This window comes from Giraffa tippelskirchi, chromosome 7, assembly GCF_054371585.1.
Source record: "Giraffa tippelskirchi isolate mGirTip1 chromosome 7, T2T-mGirTip1v1.2.pri, whole genome shotgun sequence".
Classification (NCBI taxonomy): domain Eukaryota; kingdom Metazoa; phylum Chordata; class Mammalia; order Artiodactyla; family Giraffidae; genus Giraffa; species Giraffa tippelskirchi.
Window position 1 is genome coordinate 136677707 of NC_137281.1, and position 25056 is coordinate 136702762.

The following is a 25056-nucleotide window of genomic DNA, read 5'->3' on the forward strand; positions in this document are numbered from 1 at the left end:
ACTCTAAAAGTGAGATATCTAACTAGGTTTCACCAACAGCTCTAGTTATGTTCACTTGGAATCCAAAGGTGATTTTATTTTTTAGCCTGGTCCTCATGGAGACCAGCTATGTAAATCTGGGGCCTGAGTACTCCACTGCTGCTTTCCCTCAGAGACAGTGTGCTAGCATTCTTTGAAGGGCACACCTGGGAACAATTTTATCATATGATTAAGATCAGTTTGCACCAATAAGTAATTCTGCTGCAAATCAGCCTAAGTACTAAGAGAATATACAGGAATTAACATTTCTCTAAAGAACAAAATATTATCAAGTACCAGGTAATATGGGCAATTTTTTTCTCTCAATTCACATAGAAATTAGTCCTACAATAAAGCATATTTCTACAAAACAGTAAAACATTAGAAAATGTAGAACATAGTAGAAAATAAGTACCCTTTGCTGAGAAGTAGTAAAGTATATTTTTTTTATTTCTAGTTTTATATAAGGAACCTATTGCTTTTGTAATTAGAAAATAAATTTGACATAAATACATTTTAAATAAGGCCTATCTAAAGACCTGCTTTATGAAACAGGAGCCCTTCCCATGTGGAGAAATTTTCGTCAGGCAAACAGTTTGGTACTTTTCCTCACCTTTGCCTAAGAGATGTTCATAATACAATAAATATTTCCTGCCAGTCACAAATTTTGCAGATTTTCTTGAGAATTATAAAGTCAATGAAGTATCCTAACTTGGAATTCTGTTTATATACTGATGATAGCATTCATTTTGAAAAGGCATTGAACAGCGTCTTCTTAATTCATCTGCTGTTAGCTTAACGGATAGTGTATGCATTTGCTTTTGCCGCAAAGGAAGAGATGGATGGGGGTCCTGTTTCTTATTTTGACCTGACAGGTGGACTCAGGTAAACCAAGACATCGCAGACCAGTTGCAGAGGGCCCAGAGCCTGCTACAACTCTGGAAGGCATGTAACAGCGCTCACGCTGAAGCTGCCACAAGGCTGGAGCAGCAGGAAACAAAGTACCAGCAGCTCGCAAACATCAACACGTCTGGGAACAACCTGGCAGAGATCCTGCCCCCGGCCCTGCAGGATGCAAAGGTAGGCATCATGCCCATTGGAAAGACCAAGGGCAAGACAGCCTGATGGACAGGGCCATGACCCACAGAGTAGACAGACCACAGGGAGGGAGAAGTCAGGAAAGGTGTGTGAGCAGACCGTGTCGGACACAGGCAAGGCAGGGACGTGTGGGGTTGGGAGAGCCAGGTAACGGCTCTCAGGTGAGGGTCAGGCAGCCGGTAGCTGAGTCAAGGGCACCTGACCACCTCCTTCCAAGTCTCCTCTTTCACTCTAGCAGGTAAATCTCTAAGGCAAAAGCCTCGTACAAAGTCTCCAATTAAAGCAGAAGTGTATCAGCTGAATGTGGTCATCTAAGAAGTAGATGTTGAATCTCTTGATTTAGAAAGAATCATAGATTCACCACCATGTTAATAAGGCTTTTCTGTAGAAATAATGATTTTTAGACTAATATTTAAAAGTTGTGTGGTTTTATTCTGTTATGTTAATGAATGGCTATAAAGAAGATCCCCTGGAGAAGAAAAAAGCTACCCACTCCAGTGTTCTGGCCTAGAGAACTCCACAGACTGTATAGTCCATGGGGTCGCAAAGAGTCAGACACGACTGAGCAACTTTCACTTTCATAAAGGAAATACTTTCTAGTGTTAAATTAGGTGACCAGCTACATATGAATCATATTTCTGATCAACTTCTACCTAATCTGCTGTTTAAAAAAAAAAAAAACAGAATTTCACATAGATGCAATAAAATGAGTTCTAAAACTGGTTTGGTCAGTGAGATTCCACCCTCCCTGCATATGAATCCATTTATGTTACAAAGTCTCAGATAGAGAAAAGGGTTGGATTGATCCTTTAAATCCATTAAAGCAGATCCCTAAAGTGTTCGATGATTAGAAATAGAACTCATAAGACTCTACCAAAGTCATCTCCAGCTTCTGTGAACTAGAAGCTCCAACTTTATTTATCCATGGCCACTTTTAGCTCTGAGCTGACAAATTTCAAACTAGCACTGGTGATATGCATCACAGAAAGAAGCATTAGCTTTTTTGGCTCTTTAAAATAAACAGTAGGGCCTTCCCTGGTGGTCCACTGTTTAAGATTGCACTCCCAATGCAGGGGTCCCAGGTTCAATCCCTGTTCAGCGAACTAGATCCCACATGCCATGACTAAAGATCCTACATGCCACAACTGAGACCTGGTGCAGCCTATTAATAAAGTAAACAGTAAAAAAAGCCACACCGACAATTTCAGGGCAGTGGAGTGGCATGAGGTGGGGATTTGTTTTGGGAAAGGAAGAGGAATGTTTTACAATCACTTTTTCTCCTCTAGGAGCTGCAGTGTGATGTGCAGAAGACAAAAGAGGCCTTTCTCCAAAATTCCACTCTCCTGGATCGACTCCCACAACCTGCAGAGCCCAATACCCATGTGCTCCTGTCTGGTCAAATGCACTCCCTCCAGAGAGCTTCCTACCTGGAAAAGATGCTGCTTGTGAAAACAAATGAATTTGAGGTTCTTCTTATTTTTTCCATTCAAGTTATAGTCTTGGACACTTGAACATTCCCCAAAGTTCCTAGTATCTTGTGAAGTGGTAGCTATTAGTGCTTTGTGGGCTGCACAATAGGGAAACAACAGAATAAAGACGCCCTAAACATATCTACCATTTGACACGATTCTGCAGTCATGTGATTCTGCAACATGTTAAAGTGATATATTTTATACGCTGTTCAAATCGCACAGTATTTGAATCTTCAAGTGGGGTAATTGAGTCACAGAATGGCTGCTTAAAGCATGGCCATTTGTGGTATATTTGATTCTCTTTTTGAAAAGCCTTTAGTTCATGAACTCTCAAAAAGATGAACAGAAGGCCATGGAGCTCCAGTATCACACAGCAGGGAAAACACTTAACTAGCAGGACTCTTCTATATGCCCCTGTCAAGCAGGTGGTCTGTTCATCTCTGTGAAGGCTTAGTACTTTACCAAAGGCACAAACTAAATATCAGAGATGTTCTGGATATTCAAGATAATGAGCTGATAAGGAACTCCTTAGGGTTGGAAACAACTTGAACTTTTATCACAAGGCTGTGCTTGCTTCTGTTGTAGATGCACATGAAAATTGTTTCTGATGAAAACTTCTCTTGTTCTAGTTTGTTCTATCACAATTCAAGGATTTTGGGGACTGGTTGGAATCTTTAAAAGGTCTCATTACACATGAAGAAGAAAATTTGGATAAACTCTACCGGCAAGAAAAAGAAGGAAATCCTGACTTATTCCTGGTATTGCCAATGTTTGTTATTTCTAAGGGGTCAGGCTCACCATAGGATAAAAAATAAGTGACTTACTGTCATGTTTTGGAATCTATGTGCATCCTAACCCTTGAACAACAGTCACTGATGTGTCATTCATTCTTGTCCTATTTTCCCTAGTGTCTAGAAAAGTATGACAACACAGAGATCTATTTTATTTTTTCACACTTTAAATATATACAATTTATTTGTCAATTATTTCCCTTTTTAATTTTTTAATTTATAATATAATTTTTAAAGATTACTTTCCATATACAGTTTTTACAAATATTGGCTATATTCCCCATATTATACAGTATATCCTAGAGTCTATCTTAAACCCAATAGTTTGTACCTCCCCCTCCTCTGCTCCTGTATTACCCTTGGCCCTGCCACTGGTAACCTCTGGTTTGTCCTCTTTATCTGTGAGTCTACTTCTTTTTTGTTATATTCACTAGTCTGTTGTGTTTTTTAGATTCCATGAATAAGTGATATCATACGGTATTTATCTTTTTCTGACTGACTTCACTTACCATAATGCCCTTCAAATTCATCCATGTTGTTGCAAATGGCAAAAGTTTGTTCTTTTTTATGGCTAAGTAGTATTCCATTATATATACCATATCTTCTTTAGCCATTCATCAACACTTAGGTTGCTTCTGTTTCTTGGCAATTGTAAATAATGCGGCTATGAACATTGGGCTGCACGTATCTTTTTGAATTAGTGTTTTGGAAGGTTTTTTTTTTTGGCTATATACCCAGGAATGGAAATGCTGGGTCATGAGATTTATTTTAGTAATATGCCTCAATGATTTCAGTAGACTTTTAAATCTTAAAGTCTTTACTAGTTAGTTTCAGTGAACTAGAATAATCTAGCAATTGGATGTTGTGATTAACTGAATTTTTCTGGTTAGTAGAAGATGAAAAACTAAAATACCCTATTAAATTAATGGTATTTTTTCTTCTTTATTACTTTAATAAGTTTAGCATAGTTAACATAGATGAATGAAGAATTAAAGAATTCTGGATCTTGATCCTAAGGACCGACATTCATAACTTAAATTAAGAGTGAGCAAACTATGGCATAAGATCTGAATGCAGCCCCCACCTGGTTTTGTAAATAAAGTGTCACTAATATAGCCATGGCCTTCCACTGTTTATGTACTGTCTGTGGGAGTTTTCATGCTGAATGTTTGCCACAGAGATCGTATGGCTTATAAAAGGCTAAAATATTTATGATCTAGCCCTTAACAGAAAAAGTTTGCTGACCTAAACTCTTAGAGCAGAGTTGCGTAGTGAGAACATGGATATTGTGAGGGATGTTTGCTGAATACGTTGTTGACCTAGATGCTGTCCCTAGAATATTGTTTCAAAAATAAAATTTTGGTGATTTTGCTTTCCTGTGATATCACCATAATATGGATGTATAAGTACCATGCTTTGCTAGAGTTATGTCAGGGATTGAATTTTCATTTACTTTGTAAATAAACTGCATGATCTGTTGAAAGTCACGTTGTTGGCAGACTAAATGGAACTTGAAGGTCTAGTGTGGATCCTTTAAAAAAAATGAAAGCTTATTTCCATCTTCTTCAAAGACAGGAATCCGAGATTACTCTCTGTTTCCTGGGCTGTTTTGATTCTGGCCGTGTATGCAGCTTATTCTAGAAAAGTCACAGAACTGACAGGTCTAGGTTCAGGTCCAATTCTGACACTAACTAGCTGTGTGACTTTGGGCAAGTCATTTACCTATTTAAGGTCCAGCTTTCCCTCATCTTTGAGATAAGAAAGGCCTATAGGATTTCTGAGGCTTTTTCACCATCTGAATATCTCAGTGGCATCCAAAAATCTGGAATTTAATTTCTTTTTCATAGAATCATGTGCTGGCACTGACGGCCCAGGCACCTGATATTGAGCATTTGAATGAAGTGAGCCTCAAGCTCCCACTTAGTGACGTAGCTGTGAAGACATTACAAAATGTGAACCGGCAGTGGATTCGGGCCACGGCGACGGCGCTGGAACGCTGCAGGTCAGAACAGCCCAGCTCTCGCCTTCTGTTTCAATTATGGTAAAATTGACAGTTGAGCGCAATAATGTCATTGTTATGTGGCTCTGTTCTGCTTTTAAACCTTTGTAGTGAGCTTCAAGGAATTGGATTGAATAAAAAGTTTCTTCATTGCTGTGAAAAGTGGGGCCAGCTTTCGGAGAAGATAGAAGAGACACTCAAGGCAAACATGGCTGACAGCCTTCCTGCTCTTCTAGAACAGCAGAAGACGTATGAGGTAAATAAACCCAGGCTCTGTCCCCCTCTCCCTGGGGCAGTAGTCAGGGGATGAGATATTTGAGTAAAAATATGCAGAATACCTATCAATCTTCAATTCCTACACACAGAATGTATGTCTTTAAGCAAATTCAGTTGTTGGTTGATAATTTGCAAAACTCTTACACATTTCATAAATTTCCAAATTTTGTTTTGCTACTCTGTGTTATCAATGACTAAACTCCTAGATTTTCTACAGTAGATGGAACTTCTGGCACAGCATTGGTTTCTTAGAATGTAAACATGGTACCACTTTACCAAGAGCCTGTTAAAATACTTCAACTTCTCTTTGTATTTTCACTGAGTAGTTCTGTAAAGTATTGAAGCACCTGGTATAATTATAATTGTAACATTAATAGTTTTGCAGAGGAGTCTCTCCATACTTTCACTGATGTATGTTTGAAAATCCTCCTATAGGGAGATCCTGCATTTCCAAGCTTTGCCTGATTAGTTCACTGTAACTTTTTAATGTAACTGATTTAAGTCTGCATTGTTACATTATGGTCATCCACTGAAAATGAAAACTTTGAGTAAGTTCCTGAACAGTTTAGTTTCTTCCTCTTCAAATGGATCTAATAGTATTTACTTGAGTCCTAAGCTGAAGAAGTGAGACAATGCGTGTTTTACTCAGAGCCTCTCAAAGGAAATGGCAGCCCATTCCAATATTCATGTCTGGAGAATCCCATGGACAGAGGGGTGTGGCAGGCTACAGTCCATGGGGTCTCAGAGAGTCGGACACAACTGAACGACTAAACAACAATAACAACTCAAATCGAAAATGCCCAATGAATGGGTCTTAGATGTATTTATTATTAGACCTATTTGCTTCTAAAATTGTATTCATAGGTGCGATGATTAAGCATTTTTTGCAGTTAGGCTCAAATGATTTGAAAATAAATTATCTCACATATCCTCTGTAGACTTTATTAGGAAATTCATGAAAACAGTTTTCACTAATATTTTACATTTTAATTCACATACAGATGTTAGAAGCTGAAGTTTCTATAAACCAGATAATTGCCGATTCTTATGTCACCCAATGCTTACAACTCCTGGACACAGCAGAAATAGAGAAGAGGTAAGCTCTCCAGGATTCATGATGGCTGTGAGAAAGTGGAAGGCAATGCAGCCAGGCGGGACTTCCACCACATGAATCTTAACATCAGTGCCTGTGGCCATGTGATTGATAGAGCACTACGGGGCCAGTCTTCTGGCTGTATATTAGGATAAAGTCTTGCTTCATGGCCATAAAAACATCAGCACCCCTTTTCCCTGTGGTAGAAGGGTGGGCTTAGCAGATCAGATGATTTGCAAACACGTGTCTGCCAAGTCCAGTTAACTAACTTTTTTATTCCAAAGGGTTCTTTTACAGTATGTTTTCCTCTCTACCTTCAGCCTCATGGTATTTTGCTATTTAAAAAATAAATTTCAAAGGACTGCTGTTCCCAGCAGGTGGCTATGTCACAATTGTGAAAGAAGAGACTTCTTTCTATGCCGTGAACGTGGGGTTGGGGTCTCTGGGCAGTTCCAGTCGGGCTGAGCAGAGCCCCTCGGACAGCTGGGTGGCACTAGCTGCACCTGCTCACACAGTCAGTGCACCTGCCAACAAGAGCCCAGAGTGGGCCTGGCCTCCTAAATGACTTCTCCATATGTCTCCATAGGCGTTCATTTCCTCCCCATCATTACCCATATACTTCTGAATCTTCTTTCGGCATAACTAAGAATACAAACCCCATTTCTTCCTAGCTCTAAAGTAATAAATTCAAGCCAGTTTCAAAATGATTAACTACTTTTGATCTGATTAGTTCAGCAAAGCATGATTTTTCCCATAATAAATAAAAGGCCCTATTTCTCACATGAAGGGTGTTACTTATGGGAAAGAAATAGTTGAGTAGTTGCAGAAAGCATGTTCTTTATTGCTGAAATTATGTAGCGTGCAACCCTCCAGTAATCAATAAAAGTACAAGGGACCTACCTATTCATCCGTTTGCCATTGACCCCATGTTTAGTTTTCCGTAAACCACTTGGCATAATCTGTGTCAAAACAGCTTGTCTGAGGTCATGCGTGCCAGCAAAATAGCAGGCCTTGTGCAGTTCTCTTCTGCTCAACACGTTTCACCAACCCTCACACTGCCCTTGTTCAAGCCCCAAATTCCCCATCATGTTTAAGCTGAATGGTGCTCAGATCTAAAATAGTCTTTCTGGGTAAAAATGGCAAATCTGAGTTCCTATTACATGTTGATAGTTATTTTTTCTACACATAGATGTCAGAATTCTCTAACCATCTATTTTCCCCAAGACCGGAATTTGTTTGGAAGTTCACGAGGCTCAAGGAGCAGTGGCAGAGTGCGGCCCAGGGTGTTCGGCAGCGGAAGAGAGACATTGATGAGCTGGTGAGGCAGTGGCGGTCCTTCACCACATCCGAGGGGGACTTGCTCCGCTTTCTTGCCGACACCAGCCACCTGCTATCCGCAGTGAAGAGCCAGGACTGCCACAGCCTCCACCAAACGAGAAGCCTGATCCATGAGCTGAAGGTAGTGTGAGCCCTGCAGCAGTGTGGGAACCACAGGGTGCCTTTATTTGGAAGATGTTTTTTCGCTTCAGGTTTTATGTTTTCTCTGATGCTCAAGTGTGCTCTCTGCAGCGGGGAGGCCAGTTGCTCATGGGGACCTTACTCAGCCGTGTCCTCAGCCTTGTGGGGTCAGAAACCCAATCTTATCCATTCATCCAGAAATAGTGAGGCTTTCCTGGGCTGTGGGCCCAGGGGTGGACTGGGGATGGGTAGGGGGAGTGCAGAAGTTTGGGGTGACAGACCTTTACACCTTGTGCTTCAGTCGTGTCCATCTCTTTGCAGCCCTATGGACTGTAGCCCACCAGGCTCCTCTGTCCATGGGATTCTCCAGGCAAGAATACTGGAGTGGGCTGCCGTTCCCTTCTCCAGGGGATCTTCCTGACCCAGGGATCAAACCCGAGTGTCCTGTATCTCCTACATTGCAAACAGACTCTTTACCATTGAGCCACTGGGGAAGCCTGACAGACCTTTAAGGCACTGAAAAATATATAAATGATTACCACAGTAGTAGTTTACAACAGGACTCCTGCTTACTCTTTAAAAAAAAAAAAAAAAATTATTTATTTGGCTACACCAGGTCTTAGTTGTGGTACTTGGGGTCTTTAGCTGCAGCCTGCGAATTCTTAGTTGCAACAGGTGAGATCTAGTTCCCTGACCAGGTATCAAACCCAGGCCCCCTGTATTGGGAGTGCAGAGTCTTAGCCACAGACCATCTGGGAAGTCCCAGGTTCTTGGTTACTCTTGAAGGGGAAATTCATTTAGACAACAACATTTCCAGTCCAAAAGTTGCTTAATGAACATAGGACTTAGAACAATTAGTTGGCAGTTCCCAGGGCATGTTCCACTGAGTTATCGAACCATGCGTCACAGTAGAGGGACAGTTAAACAAACCAGCACTCTTCGGAAGTCCTGTGTTTGCCTCATTTGTTTATCTAGGTGTCAAATATTAATTGAGTACCTGCTCTGTGCTGGTCGCTGTTCCAAATGCTGGTTATGTGTGGACTAATAGAAGACCTCTGCTCTCATGTGGCGATCAGACAAACCAATAAACAAGAAAATACTAGTTTGTCTGATTGGTGGGGGAAATCGGACAAATTAAAAAATAAAGAAACTATCAGACTGCAACATGGCATATGTGGGTCATTAAAATAGGGCCGGTGATGGAGAGACTAAGTGGCTGCTTTAGACTGGGTAATCTCTGGGGAGGCGACATTTAAACTGGAACCTCAGTGATAAGGAGCCAGCTGTGCAAAGAGTTGAGGGTTGGGGGCAGGGAGCGGTTCAGACAGAGGGAGCAACTTTCCTGAGTCCCTAAAATGGCAATAATCTTAGCAAAAAAGAGGCAGAAAGAAGGCTCATACAATGGGTGTAGCCAGTAGGCAGCAGTGAGAGAAAATGGACTTGAGAGGTAGTCATGGAGGAGCATTCTGGAGAGAGGCATGACAGCTGCGTAACAGTCTGGGTGTAATAGGAAGCTGTTGAAACTGGAAGAGGAGGCCACATGATATGATTCGTATTTTTAAAGGTCCTCTGGCTGCTCTGAGGAGGATGGAGTGGGGGTGGGGGTGGGGTCACAGAAGCAGGAATCCCAGCTTATTACCTCTATTTATTGCTGCATCACAGCGAAGAGTTCTTATTCTCTCACACAGTTCTGGAGGTTGTCAGGGCTGTTAGGCGACTCTCGGCAGGAGTCTCTCAGGCAGTTTGAGTCAGATGGCAGCTGAGGCTGGACTCATCTGAAGGCTCCCTCACTTTCATGTCTAGTACTTGCAGCTCAGACAGCCAGGACATGGAGCAGCTGGGGCTCCTTGGGCTTCATTCCCTGTAGACTCTACACGTGGAGGCTTCCAGTAGCCGAACTCCCTACATCCAGCTCATGGCTTCAAAGGTGCGTGTCCCAGGGAAAGGAGAGCCAGGGAGAAGCTACACCACCTTTTCAGACCTTGCCTTGGACATCAGCCACCTCTGCCATCCTCTGTTAATCAAGGCTATCGCATGTGCCCACAGGGGTTCAAGAGGAGGGGGTAGAGGCACCACCAGTTGATGGGGAGAGGCAAGGATCTAGAAGAGCATGTGGGGCTGGTAATATTGTTGTGGTCATTCTGTGAAAAATACAGTCTGCCGTAACTCAGGCCATAATACAGTCTTTTCCAGTGATCTTGGTTAGTTGTTAGGATGGAGAAGACAAGGGTGATCACAGTGAAAATAAAAAGGCTGTTTGTAGGTGAAGCTTGCAGGATGTGCTTATGGTTTGGATATGGCAGGTAAATAAAAATCTAAATCCAGGTGACTCTAGGTTTGAAGGTTGAGGATCTTGGTGGATAGTGTGCTGCTGACCAATCAGGGGAGACTGGATGAGAAGCATGTCTTTTGATAAGTTCAATCTGAAATGGCTAAAAGATGTCTGTAGCAGTGGCTGTGTCAGCAATACTGAATATTAGAAGGACAAGTGTGCAGTGTTCTTTGAACTGTAGTTGTTTTGCATTTGGTTCTCATGGGGGGTTTTGTTTGTTTGTTTTTTGATGTTTTGATTTTTCAGTCATATGGCTTCTGGGATCTTAGTTTCCCAACCAGGAGTTGAACCCAGGCCCTGGGCAGTGAGAGCTTAGAGTCCCAACCATGGACCACAAGGCAATTCCCTCTTTTTTGCATTTGGGCTATCCTAAGTATTGTTGAAACTATCTTTGTAAATAAATGCTCTATTGATTTTTTTTTTAAATATCAGCTTCCATTTTGATAAATGCCTGTATTATGTCTCCCTTGAGAAATTTGAAAATAAAGGAAGTCATATTTACAACAGAAATAAAAGCCGTTTTTTTCTTCTGATACCAAATACTTTTGGAAATATGAATCAGTTATAAAGTTTTTACTCCATTTTTGTAATATAAATACTTGGTTTCAGTCCCTTTTAAAGGAAAATCTATATGACAGCCAAAGAGAATTTTTAAAAGCTATCCCTTTAGGGAAAACACTGATGTATATAAGTGTTTAAGTGCTAAAGTGCCTAGTTTTGTATTTTACCTTTTTTATTTGTTCTCTCCTTTAAAAAAAAAAAAAAGGAAGTTATTTATTTATTTATTTTGAGCAACTGCTGCTGCTGCTGCTGCTAAGTCGCTTCAGTCGTGTCCGACTCTGTGCGACCCCATAGATGGCAGCCCACCAGGCTCTGCTGTCCCAGGGATTCTCCAGGCAAGAATACTGGAGAGGGTTGCCATTTCCTTCTCCAGTGCATGAAAGGGAAAAGTGAAAGTGAAGTCGCTCAGTCGCGTCCGACTCTCAGCGACCCCATGGACTGTAGCCTACCAGGCTTCTCCTTCCATGGGATTTTCCAGGCAAGAGTACTGGAGTGGGGTGCCATTGCCTTCTCCGTTTGAGCAACTAGTAATTATCAAAGATTATAATTGTACAATATTGAGAAGTATAGAACAAAATACAATTTTTGGAAGATAGTTTCTCTATAATATTGTATTGGCCTCTGCCACACATCACCATGAATCAGTCGCAGTTATACATATGTCCTCTCCCTCTTAAAGCCCCCTCCCATCTTCCACCCTATTGCATCTCTCTAGGTTGTCACAGAATGCTGGGTTGAGTTCCCTGTGTTACACAGCAAATTCTCACTTGCTCTCTTTTTTACATATGGTAATGTATTTTTTAGCATAATGTACACATTCTACTCATGTGGGTTAGGAGTAAGCTGACTATACCATAATAGTAACAGGTATTTTCTCTTAGTATCAGATCTAATACTCCAGTCATTTTCTTAATACTGTTGAATTCATTTATCTTGTAGACTTTTTCTGTGAAGTGTATTTTTATACACTTTTAATAGGTATACTAAACACCTTTTATCAATGCTTGGAAATTATTTTAAGAACACATCATTTGGTGGTATACTGTCTACTCAATTAAAATATCAGCCTTTGACGTGAATGAGTGTTTGTGTGTGTGTGTGTATTCTAACTGGATTTGTTTAATTTATATCTAGTTTAACATTTAAGAGGCTCTGAAGGAACTACACACAAACACATGCAAAGAGTCATACTTTGATCACATCAAAGGCTTAAGCAAATTACCTTTTTTTTTTTTTTTTTTAAAGAATAAAGAAATTCATTTCCAGAGGTGGCAGACTACCTATTCATTAACCTTGGAAGCTGGGGAAAAGTTACTGAACACAGCTAACCTGGAAACTAAAGAGTCAGTTAACAAGAGAATCAGTCAACTTCAGGACAATTGGAAGGACACAAAACTCCAACTTGGAGAAATGATTAAATGGTTCCAGAGCACTGCAGAGGTAACTCAACATTTTCTTTTCCTTTCATGGTATTTAAATGTAGTACATAGAATTTTTGTTTGCTGTGCAAAGATGGCAATGATTTTAGGAAATCACAATGTTGTGGGTCTTCCAAGGGACCTTAGGTCAGGTTCTGCTGATCCACAAATCATGATAGTTACCTAAAATAATAATATAACACTGGAAAAGTTTAATGTTAATATCAAAATACTTGAGGTGCTATTTTATATTTACCTTTATGAAACAGGAAACTAACTCATGTTCAACGGAAGTTCAGTAACCAAAGCTAACCTTCCACGTGTAGTCTGTCTCTGAGTGTAGTGTACAAAAGTAAATATAGTGATGCTTCATCTTTCTGCTACCTTCAAAGAATCCACTTTTCCATATAATTTAATTTCCCAGATAATTTATGATTATACCTCTAAAAACCAAGATATCTTCTTTTAAGTGATTATTAGAAAAATCCTTAAATTTTTTTGTTAAAAAATCCCAAGTTGTTCTTAAGAACTCTGAGCTGCTTTGAACTTAACTCCTGCACTGTTGTGCTTTTTGAGTTCTTATGTGGTTTTTATGGTTTTTCTTTCTTTCTATTTAATGTTAAAGCTGTCTATTTTTACTTTTTATTTCTCTGAGAATACTTCTTCTAGCCCACTCTTTTCTCTAATCTGTTTTGTGTGTATCAAAACCAGATAGCCAAGGTTGTCAGAGATATTTTTCTGAATAAAGAATAAATAGGTGCTGAGTTAGGGCCTGAACATCTCTCCTATAAATGAAGTATCTGAATTTTATTTGGTGTACAGACTATGTGAAATTCGTTAACTCCCAGACCTTTGTTAAGCACGTGCCATGTTTGTAAATGCAAGTGAAGGTTTGGTGGAAGTGAAAAGGACTCACGGTTTTGTTTTTCCCTTCACTTCTTGGTTATGTTCCAGAGAGTTAATGTTACTAGATTAAGTGGCTTCTCCTTAAGTGAGGGTTAACGTACAGTTGGACCAACCCAAGGATATTTAAGTATCAGTTGCACTGAAGAATAGTATAGTGCTTTAGTCTGTGTTTGTCTGTTTTTAGTAACTTCAGGAGAGTAATTTTAGTAATATCAGGTAGGCTGCAAATGTATCCTAATGAATTATAATCTCCTTTGAAAATACAGGCAGAATTGAAAAAAAATACAGGCAACTATTTGTTCAGTAATGTAAGGTTTAAGGAAAAAATCTAGTATGAAAGAAAGGCATCCACAAGGGAAACTGTAGCCTTAGACTGACTCACTTTTTTTTTAATTGGAGTATAATTTGTTCACAGTGTTGTGTTAGTTTCTTCGGTCAACCATGTGAATCAGCTGTGTGTGCCTATGTCCCCTTCCTCTTGAGCTTCTCGCCCACCCTGCTCAGTCATCACAGAGCGCTGTGCTGAGCTCCCTGTGCTATTCAGAAGCTTCCTGCTAGTTATCTGTTTTATACGTGGTAGTGTATGCATGCCAATGCTACTCTGTCAATTCATCCTATTTCTAACTGTACTTGGAACAGTCAGTTTTCTCTGAGCTTCAATTTTCCCATTTTAAATGTGATACTAACATTTGCCCTGTCTGTCTCCTAAGCTTATAATTACAAGGGGGATAGTGAAGTTGGAAAAGCTCTATAAACTATAAAGCACTCCAAGCAAGAGGTGGCAGTCAGAACAGTGGTGAGAAATAGAATGAAACATGACTGTGAAAGGGTCGCTGAGGCCAAGCTATGTCTAGAAGGGGGAGAGAGCGCAGAGGGACAGCATTAGAAAAGAAGACAAGAAAAGGGGTTGAGTGCTTTCGCTTTTCAGTGCTAGTAGAGTGTACGGCCAAGACTGGAAATGTTAAAAATTAATCTTTCCAGTAGCCTTTGAAATGTGAACTTTTCCAAAATTAAAATAGAGACAAGTTAGCTAGATCAGAGATATGGGGATGGAGGAAGAAGTATTTCCAAGCAAAAAGCAACCCAATGGTTGAGATGAGCCACACATAACACTGCAGAGAGGCGTTGAACATCCTGTCATCCCAGCTGCTTTGTTGGCTAAAACAAGGACCTGGGTGTCTGCATGATTGACAAAGACACATTTAATAGAGCAATTACATGGATTAAATTAATTGTCCTTTTCCTACAATTCATTCTTAAACAGAGAAGTACTTAACCAATTTTAACACTGTTTTCAAATAGACCTGGGACCAGTGTGAAAAGAAAATCAAGGAGTTGAAAAACAGGCTGCACGTTTTGAAGGCACAAAGTAAAGACCCTCTTCCAGAACTTCACGAGGAGCTCCACAGAGAAAAAGAACTGATTAAGGTATTGAGATCTGAAGTAGTGTTCAAGATAATCACTCAGCTGTTTTCTGAGAAGTTGAAGTGTTTGTCTTTCGTTGTCTGTGTAAACAAGTTTTCAGGTCCACTTGAAAAATATTTTTTCTACCTTCTCTGTAATACACCGCACTGGTTGCTGAAACAACTAGAAGCCATGCTTTTTCAGACTCATGTGTGAAGGCTAGAAAGATTTTTCAGAAATTCTTCTTTTGGGGGATTTTGCCCACAAATCATCCTTCTGTTTCTCCTCTGTGATATAAGATGTGGCCTCTGAGATTACATTGAAAGCTCTTCCCTTATCAAATGGCCTTGTGTTTGAAATTGCAGTTTGACTGAAGAATTCATTTTTTAGAGGACAGTTGTTGGGCGTTTTGCTCAAATACAATGTTTCTGTAATACTTTCCAAGCTATATTCTGCCTAATGGATACTACACTAGCAAAAATTCCTGGGTATGTCAGGGCTTTGCAGAAGACAAGGCAAATTCACCAGTAGGAATTTGGACCAGTTAAATTTCCAGCTTAGGAACTCCCTCCATCTCTTTCCTTTCTGCAGATTTGATGTTGGAAAGATATCCACAGCCTAATGGAATATAGTTTAATTTTTTTTTCCTTCCTTTAGTGACTTCAGGGATCTAACTGAAAATAATTAGGAAGAATTGAGTAGTCTCCTACTTCAAGCTGTGCTGGAAATTAGTGTCCTCCTGCCTGAACCTTTTTTCTTCACTGTAAAAATTTCTAACATGCAAGAAAATTCTTACAAATAATATGACAAACTGCCATGAAACCATCAGCCAGCAGAAAAATAAAATATTACAAATACAGTTCAAATGCCCTGTGTGATCTCCAAGGTATTCCCTGTCCCCAGAGGTATCCACAGTCCTGAATTTGATGTTTTACCATTCTTATGCATTTCTTTATCGTTTTACTACATGTGCATGTAGATCTTAGTGGAAGTATTAGTTTTGTTTTTAAACTTTATGTGAGCAGTACCATTACTCTGTACTTAAGTCATAAAGATATACTTCTACGTTTCCTTCTTAAAGTTTTCAAATTTTTCTTTTTACACTTATAGAGTATCTTTATTCACTACAGCACTGATTTTTGTTTTGTTCCTATAGATACCCATTATCCTATTGTCCATTTACTGTTTAGTCCAGTGTCCAATATCAGATTTCCATATGTGCATGGTTTAATTCTTGGTTCTCTGCTCTATTCCAGTGGTTCTATTCTGCCTATCTTAGCATTTATACCAAATTATCTTGAGTTCTGTGTTTTATTTGATCTTCATTTCAAATGTGGTGTATCCGTCCCTCATTCTCACATGTGAGTGTGGGTATCTTTGGTTCTTTGATCTCTCACAGCTTTTAGAAGCAGTTTGTCAAACTAATGGAAATTCTGATAAGAGTTACAGTGGAGCTGTGTTGAGTTTATAGAGTAATTTGGAGGAAATTAACATCTTTTTGACATTGAGTACTCCTATTTTCAAATATGGCATATTTCTCCTTTTAGTCATGCTGAGTGTTTTATAATTTTCTTTATGTAGTATTGTACATCTTTTGTTAGATTTACTTCTTGATGTGTCACTTTTAAAGCTATTGAAAATACTGTCTTTTTCTAATTGTTTTTTGTTTATACTTATGCCTAGAAATGTGATTGACTTTTTGCATTGATACTATATTTAACTGTCTTGTTAAACTCTTTTATTAGTTCTGATAATTGTGTCAATTACCATTGGTGAATAATGACTTTTTTGGTCATTTTAATTCTTATACTTCTGTCTACATTGGTCAGTACCTCCAGAGCAATATTATAGAAGCATTGATAGCTGGCCCCTATGTGTCAGTCCTGATTTTAAAGAGAATGTTTTTATTTCACCATGAAGTATGATTTTTGCTGGTCATGTGTTAGTAATGCCTTTATTAGGTTAAGAAGGTTCCTGTCTATCCCTGATTTTCAAAGTTTTTATCGTTTCTACATCTTTAAGTTTGGATCTAGACTTCAAGTAACAGAAAAGAGGATTTGGAGTCCCTCTGAGTTGACACATAGACTTTCCTCCCATCAAGTCCAGAAACCTGTGCAAAACGTGAACCATAAGCCCATGTTCAGTTCAGTGGCTCAGTTGTGTCCGACTCTTTGCGACCCCATGGACTGCAGCACTCCAAGCCTCCCTGTCTATCACCAACTCCAGGAGTTTACTCAAATTCATGTCCGTTGAGTCGGTGATGCCATCCAACCATCTCATCCTCTATTGTCCCCTTCTCCTTCCGCCTTCAGTCTTTCCCAGCATCAGGGTCTTTTCCAATGAGTCAGTTGTTTGCATCAGGTGGCCAAACTATTGGAGTTTCAGCTTCAGCATCAGTCCTTCCAATGAATATCCAGGACTGATCTCCTTTAAGATGGACTGGTTGGATCTCCTTGCAGTCCAAGGGACTCTCAAGAGTCTTCTCCAACACCACAATTCAAAAGCATCAATTCTTTGGCACTTGGCTTTCTTTATAGTCCAACTCTCACATCCATACATGACTACTGGAAAAACCATAGCCTTGACTAGACGGAAAGCCCATGAGGAGGCATAATTTCTCCCAAGTAAGACAATTCTCAGTTTCCATTGGGATCCTTTCAATTTCCATAGCCTCAGCATTCTATTTTTCAGTGGAAAGAATTGGGGGGAGAGGGCAAGAGCATTGAGGTCATTCAACCTATGACCATATTCCAAAGAGATTCCAAGTAACCTGAAGCCTGTCCAGAGCAGTGTTTATCATTCTTAAGTCATTTGGGGGAAATACCTAACCACTCAACCTTTACTTTTCAGTGTGATCTTTGCTTTCCTCCTTGGAAAATTACATTTCCATCACAGCCAAGTTGACATATGGGGAAGTTGCTTTACATGGTTATATGTGTCTGTATATGTGTATGATTTCTTTGTTGTTGTTGTTCAGCCACTAAATCATGTTTGACTCTTTGCGACCCCGTGGACTGCAGCACGCCAGGCTTCCCTGTCCTTCATTGTCTCCCAGAGTTTCCTCAAATTCATGTCCATTGTGTCAATGATCCCATCCAACCATCTCATCCTGTTGGCCCCTTCTCCTACCTTCAATCATATTTTATATACTAACTGTAAACTTATGAAAATTATTATCACTATAGTAGGCATCTATGTTCACAAAACTTGTCAAATGATTGAATCCATGGGACAGTTTTATTTTTAAAATAATTTTTATTGAAATATAGTTACTATACAATATTATGCTAGTTTCAGGCATACTACCTGTGATTTGACATTTGCATGTTATGAAGTGATCACCACAATAAGTCTAGTAATCATCAGTTCTCATACAAAGTTACTACAATATTATTGACCATGTTTCTTATGCTATATATTACCTCTCTGTGGCCTCCTTATTTTATACCTGGAGGTATGTACCACTTCATAAAATATTTTTTGAATAAGTAATGTGGTCGCATGGTTCAGAATTCACAAAAGTACACATGAAAACTTTTTCTCCCCAGAAGCAGTGTTACCAATTTGTTATATTTTCTTCCAAAGATACTCTATATATACATATATATATATATATATATATATATATATATACACACATATTCATTTTTTGATCCTCTTTTTACCCAGATGGTAGTGTAGAGAAATAGGACTTGACAGTCTCAACAATAATTGAGTCCACAGGAAGGCTTAAATGCTGTTGTGCTGTGTTAGAGTCCAGTCAAAGCCTGTGCAGTGCACCACTTTGTGTAGTCAAGTTTTCCATCACATTCCATATGGATAGTTGGCATTTCACAGGTACTTTTGCAGTATAGAAAATTTACCTTGTTAAATTAAGAAAGGCAAACTTAACTGACATGTTCTCTTTTGCAGTTAGTTTTGGTAGCAAACCTGGAGTATTTTCATTTTAAAATGGAAGCATGAGTTTTGAAATGTTTAGATAAATAAGTGAATTTTTTCAGCCTTAATAGACTACCTTAGTAGACCTCACCCAATATATTGTTTGATTCCTTGCTTTTTCACTTAAATATTTATGAATGTTTTAAAGCTCTTGAGACATACTGCCAAATTCTTTTCTTTCGATCATACATTTTGATATTTGAGGACTTTATGCTAGGTCTCTTGGTAAGTGCTAAGTGGGCAGTGCATTAGTGAGAAATGTTGTCATGGCTCCAACCAGTGTGGAGCTGATAGTCTAGGCTACTGGGAGATACATGTTGACCAAAGTCCTACCATATGGGTACATATGTATGCGTGTGTGCATAATTGTAAGCATGGTGGGTATAAGAAGGGAAAAGGACAGAGGGGCCGTGAGAGTGTAAAACAAGGGTCCCAACCTCATCCCATGAGTCAGAGGAGGCTCCTCTGAGGAATTACCTGTGTCCAAGACCTGCAAGTGTTGGTAGGAATTAACTAAATACATCTGGGGAAGCATAAAGGTAAAGAACTGGGGAGCATCTCAGGCTAGTAATTAAAGAACAACAAATTTAAACAATAACTAGAAATCATTACATGAATTAAACTTGCCCCCCAAATATATAAAACTCGATACCAAACAGTATGTGGAAAAAGATAGTCATTCCTTTGAGGACACAATGTGGCAGTATTTATTAAGAATCCCAAAATGTCCATATTCAAAAGTTCTACACCTGTTAATTATCCTTTCAATTGTGGGAGAAGACAGGGTATCCAAACCAAAATTGATTTAAACTCGGCTGTGGATGATTTAACACCTGCCTCCCTTCTGGGCAGGCATCTGAGCCCACACTTTTGATCAGGAAACACTGAAGTGCAACCATCTTCCCATCTCTAGAGTCAGTGGATAGTAAACCTCTGCTTGTGGCTTGCCTGCGTCATGTGATGAAGCTGGTGAAAAGTGTTCCACTGCAGAACCTGCTCTCATCCACTTTACTAGAATCGTGAAGCTAAAAGTAGGAAACGGAAATTTAAAGTGATGGTTTCTCCTCTGAAAATGACATTATTTCTTAAATCTCCACGCAACCTTTAAAAAGAACCCGCTGAACCATTTTATTCAATGTAAATCCTGTTGGCAAGTTAGGAAATCATGCCAGTGTAGCTTTTAAAGCTCTGAAAATCAATCAGAATTAACCCATTTTTACTGTTGCCACCCCTCAGATTACTGATGTAAATGAAATACTCTCTTCTTTCAGATTTCAATAGACAGGTATGAAGAGACCCTTCAAATGTGCCAAAATACAGAATACGGGGAGCACAATAAAAATCTGGAGGTCTCTTGAGTGTTTGGGCTGTTTCATTTTACCTTCTCTGTTGTGACAGTAATTATCTTGATTAAGTCCTAGAATTCAAAAATGTTTTAATTTGACCAATACTTCATTTAAAAAAAAAAAATTGTTTCCAGAGCCAGAGGAAATTTTCTGCTAACCCATCTCTGGCAATTATTAAGGAACAATTTTTTTTTCCTTCAATTGTATTTAATCTTTTTGAAAGTTAACCAAAATGATTCGCTTAATAGAAGCTGTTGTTATATGATTGCCACGTAGCAACAACGCATTTCTTAAGATGTTTTTAAAAGTAGGGAAATCACATTTTATACAACATTCTGTAACACAGTTTCAGAATTAAATGTAGGTGAGAGAGATTGTTGTGAGACTCCAAAAATACTTTACTTTCCCCTAAATAAAGGTAAAGACCTACTTGACTTTAACATAGAGTTAAATATAGAAAAGTCTAAAATACCTAAGGAAGTGAAAATAAAGGTAGAAAAGAGTTCTCCTTTGAGAAGATAGGTGCTGAGGAATTGGCCAACCACAACCGCAGAGGCTGGCCCTGGGCTGTTTCTCATTCAGAAGGTCCCGCCCCCTTTCCTGGCCTCCCCTCCCCCAGGGTCCAATCAAAGGATTAGCCTCTACAGGTTTGGAAACAACTGCAGCTTGAGTTGAAGAGCTTGCTTTCTTTCTTTTTTCCCCCCCTTTCTTTCTTGTGTTTAAATGCAGGAACTAGAGAACTCTTTAGCTAACTGGACTCAGAACTTGAAAGAACTTCACACAATGAAGACCGACCTAACCCAGCACATTCTGGTGGACGACGTGATGGTTTTGAAGGAGCAAATAGAGCATTTGCACAGACAATGGGAGGACCTCTGCTTAAGAGTAAGTCAGTTAACTGCAGGGCACGGCTCTTCTGAAGTTTATTGAAATGTCTCCGAAGGCCAGACAAAGTAGAAAGGAGCTTAATTTTATTGAACCAGGAGGCCCTTTTCAGCTGGAGCCCGGGCTGGCGCTGTTCCTTGAGAAGGCAGCAACAAGGTTTAACAGATTTGACCCTTTGTTTCTCCAGCACTCAGTGCTGGAACTTTGCACACTCCTAATGAGCTTTTTTTAAAAAAAAAATCACCTTCAGAGCGGGGGGGAGGGGAGGATTGGGGTTTTGAGCAGCTGTGTGCACTCTGCTCTCAGTCCTGTAGAGATGACAAGCACCAGTCCTTGTCTGAGAATCAGAACTTCAGCAAAGAGGTCCGGGCTGGCCTTAAAGCAGTATCTCTGCAGTATCTGTTCTGGGCCCAGCAGACAGCAGGAGTAGTACTGAGTGCCAGGCTCCAAGGCATTTTATCTGAGCACTCTGCATTCACAGGCAATCCAGTGTTTATTTCAAGTACCTGGCTTTTAAAACTCTCTGAAAGAAATGGTCAGCTGCTACACTTGGTATATCAGTGAATCACTTATACTTATTAAGAACTGGATTGTAGTTAAGGTATTACAAGGTATAAGTAGATGACCGGATCAGGTTGGTATTGAAGGGTTCAAATAGATCTTTGTTTTAAGAAAACAATTTAATTCTAAGAAAAGTTAAGTCGTTAAACTAATTTTTGTGAATTAAGAGATGTACATAAAAGTTGAAAATTCAAACACTTCTGAGTACATTTTAATAAAAGAAAAATGTTTTTCCTTCTTTATTTTAGTATTTAATATTCATGATATACGTGTCCTTTTAGAATTTTAGCATAGTCCTTTTAGACTGTTGTAAAAGACTTTTAATCTTCTGAAAGACTAAAGGACTTTTAAAATAGTCCATTTAGAATTTTTATTCAAATTTTATATAACAAAATTGAGAATATGTGAAAGGTATCCTAAAAGCTAAGGAAAAAGTGAAGACTGGGGCCCAGATGTTCCTAATCGTTACCATCAGGAATCCAATCAGAATGACGCTATACAAAATGCCAGGATTTTTAAAAGCCATGATGAAAAGATGCTGTGAAAAACAGAAATACAAAACTTGGTTTTTTAGCACTAGTTTTTTCAGCCCTCTCAACACATTTGGTTGGGTGGATGTAGAAGCATTGGCTATTTTTGCTTCACTCTGAAAAGAGCAGAGGTTTTTGTTGTTTTGTTTTGTGCATAGCTGAAAAATCTCTAGGAGTTCAACTTTGGTTTCCCCAATTGTAAAATGGGATGTTAAAAGTTAACCAAAAAAACTTTTAGGTTACCCTTTTTATCTCTAGGATTCTGAAGATTTCTAAGACCTGGGAATACTTTTGTACATTTAAAGAGGCTGATTTGCATTCTTTAAATTTATATTTATTTAAGTAATAAATTTGAACACTGGAAGGAGGAAGATCCTTTGCTGATGTCAGCTTAGGGGTTGCTTCTGCCTAACAGAGCATTGGGTATTTGGGGATCAGCCTGCTCACTGCAGATCAGTATTTGATTCCATTTCCATGGTTTCCATCCAGAGCAGTGGTGCATATTGGGAAGGTAGATTAAATGAATGATATGCATTTTTAAAATTTTGCTTTGTTTTTTAAATATACCACTCAAACATTTAAGTGATATTAATTTTTGTGGTCCATTTGCACTGTATACATAAGATTTATATTGTGACCGAGATGATAGTTTTTAAATTAAACAGGTGGGACATTGGCCTTAAGTAAGAATAAGGACTTGATAATTTTTTAAAAAGAAAGGATTTGGATCATAAAACAAAAAAGTAACATGTAGCAAGCAGTAAATAAATGTATACTTAAAGAATAAAGAACAGAAGAAATTTAGGTAAGGGTTAAAATACATTCATATAAACTTCCCATTTCTAATTTTTGATAAAATGCGGTAATAATAAATTGAAGGGCATGGCAACCCAAGCCAGTATTCTTGCCTGGAGAATCCAATGGACAGAGGGAGGCTGGCGGGCTACAGTCCATAGGGTCACAGAGTCAGACACAACTGAAGCAACTTAGCAGCAGCAATAATAGATTACCGCATTATATTAAAACTGTTTTGGATAAAGCGGAATTCTTTTTTCGGTCAGTTATACTTCAGGTACAGTCTTTTGTAACTGTCGCTTTTTAAGGTATAAAACTTCTGTTGATGTCAAACCCTAGGTCTTTAAAAGGCAAAAACATAATAATTTAAGTCCTTGGGATCACTGATTAAAATGAATGGAATCCATAGTCCTTTTGATGGGGGGTGGGGAGGAAGAGAAACTCTTTCCTTCCTGCCTATACTCAGCTGCCAAATGCCTTGTCATTTCCAGGTGGCTATACGCAAACAGGAGATAGAAGACAGACTCAATTCATGGATTGTGTTCAACGAAAAAAACAAAGAGCTGTGTGCATGGCTGGTGCAGATGGAAAACAAAGTTCTCCAGACAGCAGATATTAGTATTGAAGAAATGATTGAAAAGCTCCAGAAGGTGAGCAGGAGTCCCCAGAGGGGTACGGGTATAACCACCATGGTCTTCTCTGCCCTCCTCACTCGCAGGCTCAGAACTGTATGCTGTAGGCACGTTTCCAATGAGATGGGAAATGTGGGCTGTCCTTGGTGGGCAGGGTGCTGTGTACTAGGGGGTTGCTTTCTCTTGGTTAGGAAGAAAAAGGGGCTCACGGCTTCTTAAGCTTCAGTTCACACCCCAGGTGGGTTATGGTTTTTCTGATAGTGTTGTTAAGATGATCCCCTGGCCAAAGGAGAAAGACCAACAGCAGTGGGTCTTTTGTCAAGTGGTCACTGATTCTCTCAAGGAAAGGAGGAAAAAACCACCTCGTCACAGTCACCCCAAAGGCCACTCAGTTAAACCTCAGGAAAACTCGTACTGATATATGAGGCTAATTTAGTTATGCCCAGTAGTCCTCAGCTCCCAAGTGCATTAGAATAACTCCGTGAGGGAAACCAGGGCTTTTGAATTAAGAAAGTAACTACTGCCTCATGTATCACACGTGCACTGAATGGCTTTTTAGCTGCTCGCTGAAGGGTTGCATTAACAGGTGAGAGAAGTGTTTTTATTTTTTAAGAAATTTCAGGAGCCACAACTATGTATTTGTATCTGCCAAAGAAATGAATTTTCTGTAGTGATTCCAGCTTTGTGTTTTGGTGCCTATGCCAGGACTGCATGGAAGAAATAAATTTGTTTAGTGAAAACAAGTTACAATTAAAGCAAATGGGCGACCGGCTAATCAAGGCCAGCAACAAGACAAGAGCAGCTGAGATTGATGACAAGCTCAACAAAATCAACGACCGTTGGCAACATCTTTTTGATGTCATTGGCTCCAGGTAAGAAATGGCCTAAAAATGGGTTCCTACTCCCTGGCTACAGTGGTTACTTCACAGATCTCAAAACTGAGCCCCATCTTCCTCTCAGGTAACCCAGCAGTTTTCTAAACTTACAGATAAAGGTAGAGCTTGATAAAAATGAATGGAAATTCCTATTTTGATATTATAGGAGGATTATATTGTAGCATGGTGGTTTAGTCATGAAGTAGTGTCTGATTCTTTTGCAATCCCATGGGTGGTAGCCTGCCAGGCTCCTCTGTCTATGGGATTTCCCAGGCAAGAATAGTGGAGTGGGTTGCTGTGCCCTTCTTCAGGGGATCTTCTGACCTAGGGACTGAACCCAGGTCTCCTGCATTGCAGGCCAATTCTTTACCAACCGAGCTACCAGGGAAGGAAGGAAGATAAACCAAGTGTATCTCACCTTTTTTTTCCTTTAGCTTAAAATTTCACATGATTTAGACTTGTTTTAAATGAGAGTTGGTCCTTGAGGAGGAGGTATTATTTAGAAATTCTAACACTACCTTAAGACTTGTGTGAAGTCTTAAGATGAAGTTATGCCTGCCTGTTCCTGCTTGTGTGTGGCAAGGGCAAGTAGGTCAAGGCATTGGCCTGATTTTCTGGGGGCTGCTTCTGGGGGTCCCTGAAGGTTCCCCTTCCCCTAATCACCATC

At 39.5% G+C, this 25056-nt stretch overlaps 1 protein-coding gene across 4 annotated transcripts in view; it reads left to right on the forward strand.

The window, feature by feature from the left end:
• The window catches only part of SYNE2 (spectrin repeat containing nuclear envelope protein 2), a 315802-nt gene that overhangs the window by 255002 nt on the left and 35744 nt on the right, over window positions 1-25056 (forward strand). For all 4 annotated transcript variants that reach the window (XM_081509857.1, XM_081509858.1, XM_081509859.1 and 1 more), the window contains exons 88-99: window positions 894-1098; window positions 2403-2582; window positions 3218-3346; window positions 5227-5381; window positions 5490-5634; window positions 6656-6750; window positions 7972-8206; window positions 12344-12538; window positions 14725-14850; window positions 20841-20996; window positions 23374-23532; window positions 24220-24386. In XM_081509857.1, the coding sequence (XP_081365983.1) occupies window positions 894-1098; window positions 2403-2582; window positions 3218-3346; window positions 5227-5381; window positions 5490-5634; window positions 6656-6750; window positions 7972-8206; window positions 12344-12538; window positions 14725-14850; window positions 20841-20996; window positions 23374-23532; window positions 24220-24386 (1947 nt within the window). The remainder of the gene's footprint in view (window positions 1-893; window positions 1099-2402; window positions 2583-3217; window positions 3347-5226; window positions 5382-5489; window positions 5635-6655; window positions 6751-7971; window positions 8207-12343; window positions 12539-14724; window positions 14851-20840; window positions 20997-23373; window positions 23533-24219; window positions 24387-25056) is intronic.